Source organism: Coenobita brevimanus, chromosome 39 (assembly GCF_032717465.1).
Source record: "Coenobita brevimanus isolate Jiangsu-jjx chromosome 39, ASM3271746v2, whole genome shotgun sequence".
Classification (NCBI taxonomy): Eukaryota; Metazoa; Arthropoda; class Malacostraca; order Decapoda; family Coenobitidae; genus Coenobita; species Coenobita brevimanus.
Window position 1 is genome coordinate 14,477,574 of NC_136992.1, and position 12,175 is coordinate 14,489,748.

The 12,175-nt window shown below is 43.3% G+C and overlaps 1 protein-coding gene across 1 annotated transcript in view; it reads right to left on the reverse strand.

Annotated features, from left to right (window-relative positions):
- The window catches only part of NELF-B (negative elongation factor B), a 162,362-nt gene that overhangs the window by 21,938 nt on the left and 128,249 nt on the right, over positions 1 to 12,175 (reverse strand). The window contains exon 10 of the mRNA XM_080270148.1: positions 384 to 565. Coding sequence (XP_080126274.1) covers positions 384 to 565 — 182 coding nt within the window. The remainder of the gene's footprint in view (positions 1 to 383; positions 566 to 12,175) is intronic.

The window sequence follows — 12,175 nt, forward strand, 5'->3', positions numbered from 1 at the left end:
CCACTACCGGTACTCTTATTCTTTACTCTGTTCTCATGACATAGCAAAGTGTCAATGTACATAAACAAGGCACTAACACATCATACAATCCTCCTGCAGCTAGCACACTTACACCTCTATTTAGTATGTAAGTCTTTGAAGTATCAACTATCATCCTTCCTTGTGCCATCCTGCTTTCCACTTCCTTTGCACATTTACCTACCTTTTCTATTATTACAATGAAGAACTTAAACTTACCAATTCAAGTTGTTCTCCATTCACCAGCACATCACATTCTGTCAACAACCAACACTTTACGCTTATTTACCCTCAAAATAAAACTTACAGACAATCACAAAGGAAATTTAAGAAACAACTACTTTAAGCAAATACCAGTAACATACCAGTGAGTGAAGGAATGTGTCCTGGAAGGCTCTGTCCTGGTGGCAGGTAGCCAGAGTACCCAAGACACGCATAAGGGCAGTTTTGTCCTTGCGTGTGGCTGTGTGTAGGGTGTAGTACATGGCCAGTATGCATGCTACACTGCTCTCTTGTAAGTATGCCTGGTATGCATCTGGTGGGGGACCTGTGGATACATGCCAGACTTCAGTGCCAAAAAAAAAAAAAAAAGGCAGACAATATCTATCCATCTATCTACTATATAAACAAATATTTAAATCTATGAGGGGGTAGGTACAAACTGTCTTCATATCACCCTGTCCTCTGCCATCAGGCAGTCCTTCCTCCAACCCACACCACTCACATAACTAATTCTCCTTTCCTGTCCCTCCACCTTACCCTCAATATCTCCCTCCCTCCACCTTACCCTCAGTATCTTCCTCCCTCCACCTCACTCATATACCTCTCCTATTCACTTTCTCACTCCATATTCTCTTCAAATGGTCAATCATTTCAGGTATGAGTACTTATAACACCTGTCACAATATTCACATCAACACCATAAAACTTCCAAACTTCCTTATTTGCCTGTATGTCTCTCAACATATGCTACATGCTGCTCTCAGACAGATCATTTCCCAAAACACCCTTTGCAAGGCTACTTTAGTCCATAACATCTAAAAATTGGAGGCTGACCAATGAACTTGTGTTATAACAAAACTAAGAAACCTCTAGTCAACTCTTAGGAACCTGAAGCAATGGGATGAACTTTAAAATTCAACCTGTACCATCCCAGGCATTTTTGCAATTTTATACCCACCCAAGCCAGGACCAAAAATGGAAAAAAATGTTATTGCATGAAACACTCCAAAAGGACATATAAATCAAGGAAAAGCAAAAAAAAATTACTCCTTATAGGAGAAATAAGAGCAGGACGGCCATCCGTCGTGTTTTTAGCACAGTTTCCCAAGCCATGAGCAACATTTTCCCACCCAGCTGGGAGGGATGAGAGAGAATGGGCGACGTGACTGAGGGATTCCCTGTTCTCAATATCCTCCTCCACTGGCTCATATTCCTCACAAGAGTCATCTAGGTCTTCCTCTTCTGAAGAATCACTAAATGAAGGGACAGAAGGTCCGTGTGACCATTTCAACAGCCTCCTCCAGCCCAATGAGGCGGAAAAATGGCGTGATTTTCGCGACATTCTGACGCTAGGACGCACAGTGGCACATTGATGTTACCCAGCCATGCAGAACCAAACTCAGTGCTACAAATGCTTGGGTATAGTTTTGCTAATACGTTAAGCTACTCCTCAGCAAAAAATTAGGTAGACTGAAGCAGTTTGAGACTCACTATAGTGCTCGAATTTAGCCGTCGCCACCATCATGTCAGTGGGATTAATTGAGATGTTTTGTACTGTCTGCAACATGCTGACGGCAGGATTATAAGGGTTAAATCCATATAGCATTCACTGACCACTAAACCAGACATTTAAAACTGAGGAAAATGCATACATACCATTAATACATACAGTATAACTGGTTACATTATTTACCGTACAATGATTTCTTTGTGACTTGGGAGAAATCTGCCTACCCTGTGATGGGTAAATCCAGTTATTACTGCCATTTCCTGAATTATCTTTGTACAGTCCATAAACAGGTCAAATATCACTTCCATCTGGTGGTGATGCTGGAGAAGGAGTGGCAAGGGTAGTGGAGAAGTTGGAGGAAGTTCAGGGAGTTGCTGATTCTCCTAACATGGAGAAGGCTTTCCCTCCTAGCTAAGGAATCCTTGTCTGTGGCATGTGTTAGGAGTGCAATGCAGTATGGTCGTGAGACCTTGGCAGTAAAGGAAGAGGATAATCATAGGCTCAAACATATGGAAATGACAATGCTTAGATGGCTGTGTAGTGCGTCCTTGAATAAGAGGCTTGGGAGGGCTAGGAATGTGACTGAAAAGTAGATGAATGTTGGAACTCGAATGCACTGGGTGTTGTGATGAGCAGGGGTAAATTGAGATGTTCTGAGTATGTTAAGAGGATGGAGGTTGACAACTGGGTGGTGTACGGTGAGAGGTGTGAACCTAAAGCGTAGTGTGTCCTTGAATGTGAGGCCTGGGGGAGCTAGGATTGTGAATGACAAGTTGAGAAATAACAGAACTTGAATGCACTGGGTGTTGTAATGAGGAGGGGCAAACTGGGAAGTTTGGGGCATGTCGAAAGGATGGAGGTTGACAAATGGGTGCAGAAGGTAAGAGGGTAAATGTCAGGGGTAGAGTTGCAAGATGCAGACCAAAAAAAGACCTGGGATGAGGTGAGTGTGCTTTCGGGGATGAGGGACTGAAGAGGGAGGCTGCCAGAGATCGTGCAGCATGGAGAGCTGCCATTACGTCACCAAGCCCAACACATGCAAGCACGCTGGAGCTTTTATAAATGACACAATATACGCTTGCGGTTTAGTGGGTAATTAAGGTGCTCCAATCGGACTTAGCATGTGTAGGTTTATATCCAAGGGATGGTTGGGGTTGCTCACATAATGCCACTCAGGGATGAGTGAGGTTGGTCACTCTCATCTTAAATGTCAGGACCAATTTGCCTAGCCCTGGGTTCCTATGCTCCCCATGGGGCGACACAGGATTGGATGTGGCTGGATGGATGGATGTATACAGTGCTCGTCAGAAGTATGGGGCGCCCTGCGTCCCTCCTGAGAAACAAACCTTTCAACATTGAAAAAACATATAAATAATGCATTTTATTTACCTTTAGTGCTTCGTAGGGTAGCCTTTACGTTTCTTCACGGACCTGAGACGTCTTGGAAGTGAAAGGGCGAGGCTCCTGAGGTGCTGGAGGGGTATTTTGTCCCAGGAGTCACGAATGGCGGCTTCCAGCTTAGGCAGAGAGCTCACGTCCTTCCCTTGGAGACTCTTCTTTACGAGGTACCAGAGGTTTTCAATCGGGTTGAGGTCTGGGCTATTTCCTGGCCAGTCTGTCATGAATGATACCTCGCAGTCACGAAGCCAATTGGTGACCGATTTGGCCTTGTGAGCAGGTGCACCATCCTGCTGAAACACTCGTGCACCTGTTAGCTCGAAGGAGTCTGGTAAATGATCACACAGACGCTCCAGGTAAACATCCTGATTCACTCTGAGGTTCTTGGGAAGTACAACAAGCTTCCCCAAACCCTTCCCTGAAAAACAACCCCATACCATGAGTGAATCAGGATGTTTAACTGTGCTTTCTACATACCGTGGGTCAAGTGGGTCACTACCTTTGCATGCTCCTCTGTTACAGGTAACACTAAACGTTGCCTCATCAGACCACAACACTGACAACCATTGCTCCTCACCCCAATTTAGATATTTATTAGCAAAGGCAAGCCTACGAATTCTCTGGCTGCTAGAGAGAAGAGGCTTTTTCACAGGCCTGTGACTTGTGTAACCAAGCTCATGCACCCTACGAGACACTGTTCTCACTGACACCTCACCAAACACTTCTGGGTTGCTCTCCTTAATTTTCCTTGCACTCACACAAGGATTAAACTCCACTGCACGTTTTAAAACATTAACAGACCTTGGGGAAGTTTTCCTAGGCCTACCAGACCTCGGTTTCTTTGTGGGAACTTCACCACTGTTTTCCTCCCGAAACCGCGCACACCAACGACGCACTGTCGATCGTCCCACACCAACCAATTCACTAATTTCCTTTGTCTGGTGGCCTGCCTCCTTTAGAGCAATGATCTGGGATATGATTTCACTCGATAGTTCACGGATAGGTGCCATAACAAAGTTTTGAAGGCCAAAACACTGCGGGACACTCGGTAAAAAATGGCGCAATTTGAGAGGGACACTCGGCGGAGTTCCTCTCTCTCAGGCAGCCCGTGGGCAACTGAGGCGGGAACCAACCAGCGCGTCAGAAGGCCTCAGGCTACCGTGACGTCATGCTCGGAGCTCAAACTTGTGGCTCAATTCTTACCCCCAAAAATGGGGTGATTCTTTTTGGGCCATAAGTATTGCGCGCCCGGCGGACATCGCTGAATACTTCTGACGAGCACTGTACATACATATGTAGATACATATATAAATATATATGCAGATATACCCCAGTTTAATGATGCAATTGCTTAAGTAAAAACCCATCGCCAGGTGGGGCATCCTATCACGTGGTAGACTGAACATGTAAAGTATAGGGATGAGTTTTTGAGCCTTGGGTTTCCCCCCCAACCAAGTTCTATACCCACCCAAACGAGTCCAAAAATAAGTTTCAAGCTAACCTAAACTCCCTAAATTCTTTAAAACAAGCTAAACTAAGCCTAAAAGCAGTTTATAACTCACCTAAACCCAAAAATAAAATCTGAAAATCATCAAATATAAATGTCTGAAAAAAATCAAACTTAGTAACCAGAATGACAATGTTCACCCCACCAATGACTAAAACACATTAACATAAGTCTAAAAACATTTATAAATCAACCTAAACACAAAATTTAAGTCTAAAATATAATCAAAATTGGTAAAAATAAAAAATAAAAACCCATAGTTAAACCAGGGTTTGGCTATCGTTAGGCAGGGTATGGTGGTATCTCTACCCCCATCGCTAAGCCAGGGTATTGCATTTGGGGTATCGTATCTCAGGGTATACATATATACAGTGCGTAAGTCCTGTAATCCGACCACCAATAATCTGAAAATCCCAATACTCTGACAATGAATTAAGTGAAAATTAACATGAAAATTTACTCGAGCGAAAATTAACATGCAGATCAAGTGGATTATTTTTTCTCTGCTCTTTATTTATGGATTTCTCTGGCATTAACTTGCTTTTCAGCTATACTTCTATGCATTTCCGGTGAGTAAAACAATAACCCATAACATTTTATGTTTATTTAATGATCATGTACATTTTTCTTATGTTTTCAGAGGTCCCTCCCAATAGTCCGAAAAATCCAATATAATTTGAAAGACTCTTGGTCCCCTGTCACTCAGATTACTCTATCTATCTATCCATTGCCAGACGCCTCACTCCCATATGGGGTAGCCACAAACAAATCGCCTCTATGTAGCCATCCCCCGCCAGTTCACTGCCCTGCTCCCAACTCACACCCCCCCTCTCTCATATACCTCTCCACTACATCCCTCCATCTCATCCTCGGCCTCCCCCTCCCTCTCCCCCTTCCACCTCACTCACATACACTCTCCTCGTCAGTCTCTCACCCTCCATCCTCTCCACATGGCCAAGCCACCTCAGTGTGTTCCTCCTAATGTTTCCTATCACACCCACATCCATACCACAACACTCCTTTATATCCTCATTTGTCAGCCTGTCTTTCCATGTATCTCCACAGGCTCCTCTTAAATAACTCATTTCCACTGCTCTCACTCTTGACTTGTGTCCTTCCAGCAACGTCCAAGCTTCACTTCCATATGTCAGAGTTGGTATCACAATACTGTCATGTACACTCAATCCTCATAAATTGCGTGTTCATAAAGCACGGATTCGTAAATCGCGGCTAGGTGGCCGTCAGACTGCCGCCAACCTTAAATCACTGTTAAGTCACAAAAATCGCGGACCTAGGCACCCAAGTGGACCTTTTCTGAGGAGAACCATAAACCGTGGCATTCAAACTGAAAATCGCGACCCAACAACCAGTCACCGTGCGTCCCTGGTGGTAAGTGTGCATACTAATGCCGCTATGTTGTTGTTGTTCTTGTCCCGCCAGTCCGCACACTACAGACCGTCGCTGTGGAGTACGAGAGCTACCTGCCTTTCTTGCGCAACTTCCCCCCACCTCCTACCTGCCACGGCCCCTCCCGACCCCCCGATGAAGCGCTCTTTAGCAGTATGGCATCAAGAAGCTGCCGCCGTTGTCGTACAGTCAACGTTTGGAGCTCATTCGTCGTGTTGAGAAGGGAGAGAAGTTTTCAAAGCTGGCGAAAGAGTTTGGGAAGAACGAGTGCTGAGAGGTTCTAAGTTCTTCCCAACACCACCCCACTCCATTCACTTAAGCAACTTCGTCATAGGATTAAGGTGAGATCCCTTAACACTGCTTATTTCTATTTAATACATGCACTGAATATTCCTAAATTAGTATGTTTGTGTTTGATGGTGCCTAGATGGGCATAGGTAAGGTGCTGTGGGGGCATGTTGGCCGAAGTCCTGACCAAAATTAATTTTTCACATAAGAGTTTTTCATTCATTCATTCATTGCCAGACGCCATGTATCCCAGACGGGGTGGCCAATGGCTTAGAGTTAATTGTTTTACAGGGAGGGGCACTAAATCCTCCACCAACCCCACTTGACACGTAGGGATGCCAACAGCATCTGGTGTTCCCAGGCGGTCACCCATCCAAGTACTAACCAGACCCAACGTTATTATTCATAAATCACGGAATACGTAAATCACGGCAGATTCAAACTGACTGTGTGGTGCGTGGTAGACCGACGTCCCACACACACACATATGTATGCACACGAGCAGCAAGTACACATTTTTATATTTTATTTATTTCTCTTGTATATTAAAATTATTTATTTGAATACTATAATTTTATGTTTTAATTATTGTACGAAAAATTCATGGATAACCGAAATCGCGTGAAAAAAGTTCGCATGAATTAAGGGCTTACCCCTATATATATAGTATATACGGATAGATATCATCATCATCATCCGAAACTCCTTTCCCACCCTAGGACAGGATGAGTAGCAACATCCAGACAGACTAAATTTGCCCAGTCCAATGGGCCATGCTTCCATTCACTCATCATTCAAGCCCATGGAATCCTGGCTCTATCTGATATGCCAAAAACTTTCACCACATTCTGTAGCTTCACATAAACATGCTCGACACAGTCAATCCGATAGATAGATACCTCTTCTGTCTTCCATCCTTCCTCTTCTGTCTCTCTTTCCTTCATTCTTTCCTTTTTCTTCTACCTACAGGTGACTACAATCCCTCTTCTGTCTTTTTTTCCTTTATTATTTTCTCTTCCTTCTGCCTATGGGTGACTCTACTGTACACTGAGTGACAAGCCAAATGGTTTCCTGTACACCAGGAAACCATTTACTACACTGGGTGGTAACCATATAACCAAACTATGGATCCTGGTGGTTTAGTGCGCAATTAAGGTGCTCCAATTGGACTGAGCCTGTGTAGGTTTATATCCAAGGGATGGTTGGGGTTTATTGCTCACATAATGCCACTCATGGATGAGTGAGGATGGTCACTCTCATCTTAAATGTTAGGACTAACTTGCCTAGTCCCCGGTTCCTACGCTCCTTATGGGGCGACATAGGATTGGATGATGGATGGATGGATGGATGGATGGATATATATATATATATATATATATATATATATATATATATATACATACATATATATATAGTAAAAGCTTGATATAAGAAATGCAGGATAAAATGGAAGCTTGAGAAAATGGAACAACTTTTTTCCCTAAGGTACTCGCATCCAATACTAACACACCAGTCCTGTATGAGACAGCCCTAGCATGTATTCAGTATGGACGGTGGGTGTTAGCACTGAAGTGGTGAATTTGGAGGTGTCGGAGGACTACTGGGCCTTGCGATAGGCAACTGCCCCCGAGATATAGGCCCTGAAGCTTTTGTCCAGAGCTGGACACACACACACACACACACACACACACACACACACACACACACACACAAAAAAAGGAAGTTTTCCATTCTGTCGCGAAGCATTGGGTTTCTGTAACGGAAACAAGCCTGTTAGTCCATGGCTATGGAAAAATCACGATGCACAAGTCATATCCTCCCCATCTGGAGGTGAGTTTTTTACTGTTTTATTTATTATTATTACAGTATTACTACAGTATTATTATTGTGGGTTCTGACTGCTCTGTGTGTATCATTATGACTGGCATAGGCAGCATGTGTGTATGTAGCAAAGCAGCTATTTAGTAGCAACTGTGTATAGGCTTCAGGTCACGAGTTAGGGAAGAAATATGGGAAAAATCGCAAATTTCCGGAAAATTCCGTTCCATCTATGGTTTTGGAACGGCTTGAAAAGGTGGAATATTTGATAAAACAGAATAGGGGTTGGCTGAATTATTCCATTATATCAAGCTTTTACTGTGTATATATACACACAGTCACTGCTCGCAGAACGCGCAATCAGAGAGGGTGAAACTAGTCATAACACGGTATTTTTTTTTTTTTTGTCCAAGAAATGGTCAAAAGGCAATTTTGACAAATATTACAAGGGTGGAGAAATCGCCCATTTCAAAAAAGAACATACTACGCTGCAACGATAGTGAAAATGCGGCCTGTGGCCAAAAATTATGGAATTTTTAGTCATTATGCAAGAAAACTCATCAAAACACAGTAAAAAACAGACAAAATGCAGGCAGATTTAGTCAAAGCGCGTGTTACATCTGCCTGTGACGTATGCATGTCACATGTCCATGCAGGGTGTCGTCATGGTCTACTGAGCATTCCTGGGCCACTCCAGTCAACCCCCTCCGCGCACTGCCTCCACACGTGCTGTGTGTTAACTTTGCTCTTTTTTTTTTTTTTGGCCACCTGACTCCACCTAACCGTGCCGGCCTACCATGACTCAGCAAGACAGCGGAAAAGTTTGACCCAGGAGCAGAAGCTTGACGTGATCAAGCAGATGGAGAAAGGAGAACGTAATTGTGTCATTGCCAAAAAGTGCCAAGTCAACGGATCAACTATTCGTCTTACCCAGTGCTTGTTATGATGGAAAGGTACCTGGTCATGTACTGCAACCAACGGGAGAGGGAAGGAGTTCCAATTGACTCTATAAATGTACCAAGGACTCTGTGGAACCGGCGCGGCCAGAGGACCGTGCTGGGGACCAGTAAGAGTCCTGCTTCGCCTTGGAACTCCACTCCCTCTCCCCCCAAGAAGCCCACAAACTCTTCAATTCAAGGTTAGGAATCCTCCAGAATTTGTATGTACTGAAGTCATTTTTAGGTAGGTAAATGTCCTGAGAAAATCCCGGAAAACTGCCCCAAAAGGTGAAGTTGGGGCTGGCTTGGGTACCATGAAACCCTTTAACATGCAAACATATAGCAGCATAATGCGGAATTCTCATACAGCAGGACCTGCCAGGAACAATATTTGCACATTATGCAAACAGTGACTGTATGTAAATATATACAGTACTGTGTATATATATATATACAGTAACCCCTCCAATATCCGGATCAATAGAGCCATCGGTAGGTTCGGATATTGGTTTTGTCCGGATATTGGGCCCCAGCTTATGGACTTGTACTTACGGACCCTAACACAGAGAAACACCTATACAACTCCCTCCGGACATGCATAGCACCTATTTAACACCCAAATCACACCAATAAGGCACATAAATGACTGAAATAAATGCAATAGACACATAAAATGTGGGTTTAGGAGTATGTTCATACATTAATAAACATTCTGGTACTTATGGACTCTAACCGAACCTAACCTAACCGAACCTAACCGAACTCTGAAAAACACATTCCTACTGCACATGCATGAGGTAAGTTTAGTATGGAAAGAAGTACAGTATGACACTTTCTGGTAAGTATAGTATGGGAAAAAATACAATATGAAACATTCTGGTAAATATAGTATGGGAAATAGTACAACATGAAACATTTTGGCTACTTACAGCAAGTCCCTGGCCACCTCGATGAATAACCGCCTCCTCTCGGACTCTGACAGTAAGAACGATTTCCTGAAGCACTTGCACTACACTCTTCCTGAAGTCTTGCACTGAACTTAGTCACTAACACACAGAAGTCCGTTCTTTTCACAGTGTTCACTTTAGTCCAAATAATGTTCCATTAAATTTAAGTGTTGCACATAAACTTTTCCCAAGTTTTTTTAAGTTTCCAAAGCCAAAACAAAGAAGGTTAGTTACGTTAAATTTCTTTTCTACTTAGTCTTTTCTCCCAACTTGAAAACCTTAACACAACACACCGTTTTTTTCACTGCACAACACTCAAAATTCCCGTGTGGTCTAGTGGAGAAGTTCTTGCTGTTTATTCACTGTCAGAGCCCGAGAGTATCACTGGCAGGCGTCCAAGGGGTGCATCGGTGGGTAGTGGTGATGGCGTACCGACTACAGAAGACTCTGAAGACAGCCGCAAACTCACGTCGAGCGGTGACTCTTGTCGCGGTGAGAGACAGGCGGGAAGTGGGGAGGATGCAGCGGCGCTCTATCGGACGTCGGAGGAATGACGAACCAAAACAATGCTCTCACGCGGCGCGCGCGGCAAGTTCAAATTACGGACGGCAAAAAATCGATTTTTTTTCCAATTTTTTTGGATTTTCGGACCATTTTGGGAATGTTTGATCCCAGGACGATAAGGTTCGGTTAGTGGGGATGTTCGGTTATTGGGCGTCCGGATATTAGAGTGATTACTGTATATATATATACACACACATACATGCACCACTTCAACATGCTGAGTAAAGCACAAATACACTTGCGCGTACTCTAGGTGGTAGGTGTTGGTGGTGGTGGTGACGATCATCTATTCACTTGATGTAGTGCTGCCTACTTTTTCCCCTCACTTTTATCGTTCTTTTTCAGTCTGCCCTCCTCTCTTCCTATTTATCCCAACTTTCCTGTCACTTTTTATTACCCTTCTTTCCAATTCAGGCACCTTTACACTGAGTGACAAGCCTACTGTTTCCTGTAAGCCAGGAAACCATTAACCATATAACCAACCCATTTGCGTTCCCTACATGTCAAGAAGTGGGTTGGCCGAGGGTTAGTGTCCCTCTCTGTAAAACAACTGACTCAAAGTTAAATGGCCACCCCTTACAGGATTGTGACATCTGGCTATAGACTGACTGACAGATAGCACTCTGGACAAAAGCCTCCAAATATCAGCATTATTTCCGATACTCAATGTATTTCAGACTAGGGGATGATGCACTTCAAGTCATTGACAGAGGACACAGTATAACATGACAGAAGGTGTTGTAAACTGAACGAGGAGTGAAGAAAGTGAGAAGGGGTAACTAGAGAAGTAAGCAGATGAGCAACTCAGGGTAACAATTTATGCATCAGATAATAAAATACAGCAGTAACATTGCTACAAAAGTGCCAGAAAGAACTCTTGATGCTTAGCATGGCAAGCTGCAAACAGATCTGGTGCTCCTGTGAGCAAAAGTTTGCTGATAATTCCCTACCAGTATTATGTTTATGAACACTTCTCATTCTTCCCCAAACATCTGAGAGTTCCCTTTTCATTTCTTACTTATCTCAGTCCCATATACCAATTCTTCATGTAAATACAGTAAACTCTCTCATATTACTGGTGCATTACCCAGCATGCATCATTATCCACTGCAGCAGGTAGATGAATTTAATAAAATTCCCTGAGAAGTCCCAAAATCAAAATCTGTGCCATTTATCTCGTCACACAAAAACAATTCCTCACAGCTTTACCTATAATTTTAATTCTGGCCCACAACCGATGGCTTCATTTCGTTCTAATTACCATACGAGCAGAGTCAGACAGATGCAAGTAGATGTGTTGAACTTAGACTGCACAAAACTGATTTTATTTCCTCGCGTGTGTGTGTGTGTGTGTTCTTACCTAACTGTATCTCTACAGGAATGAGTCAAGCTCGTACTATACCGTGTCTTAAACCATATTTATTGTGTATATCCTTAAATTTGTGAATTGTTTTGGCACACACTGTTTTATTAGGTAGTGCATTTCACTGATCAATTACTATATTTGGGAAACTAAATTTCCTTACATCTTTATCACCTCTCTTTTTATGCAGTTTTT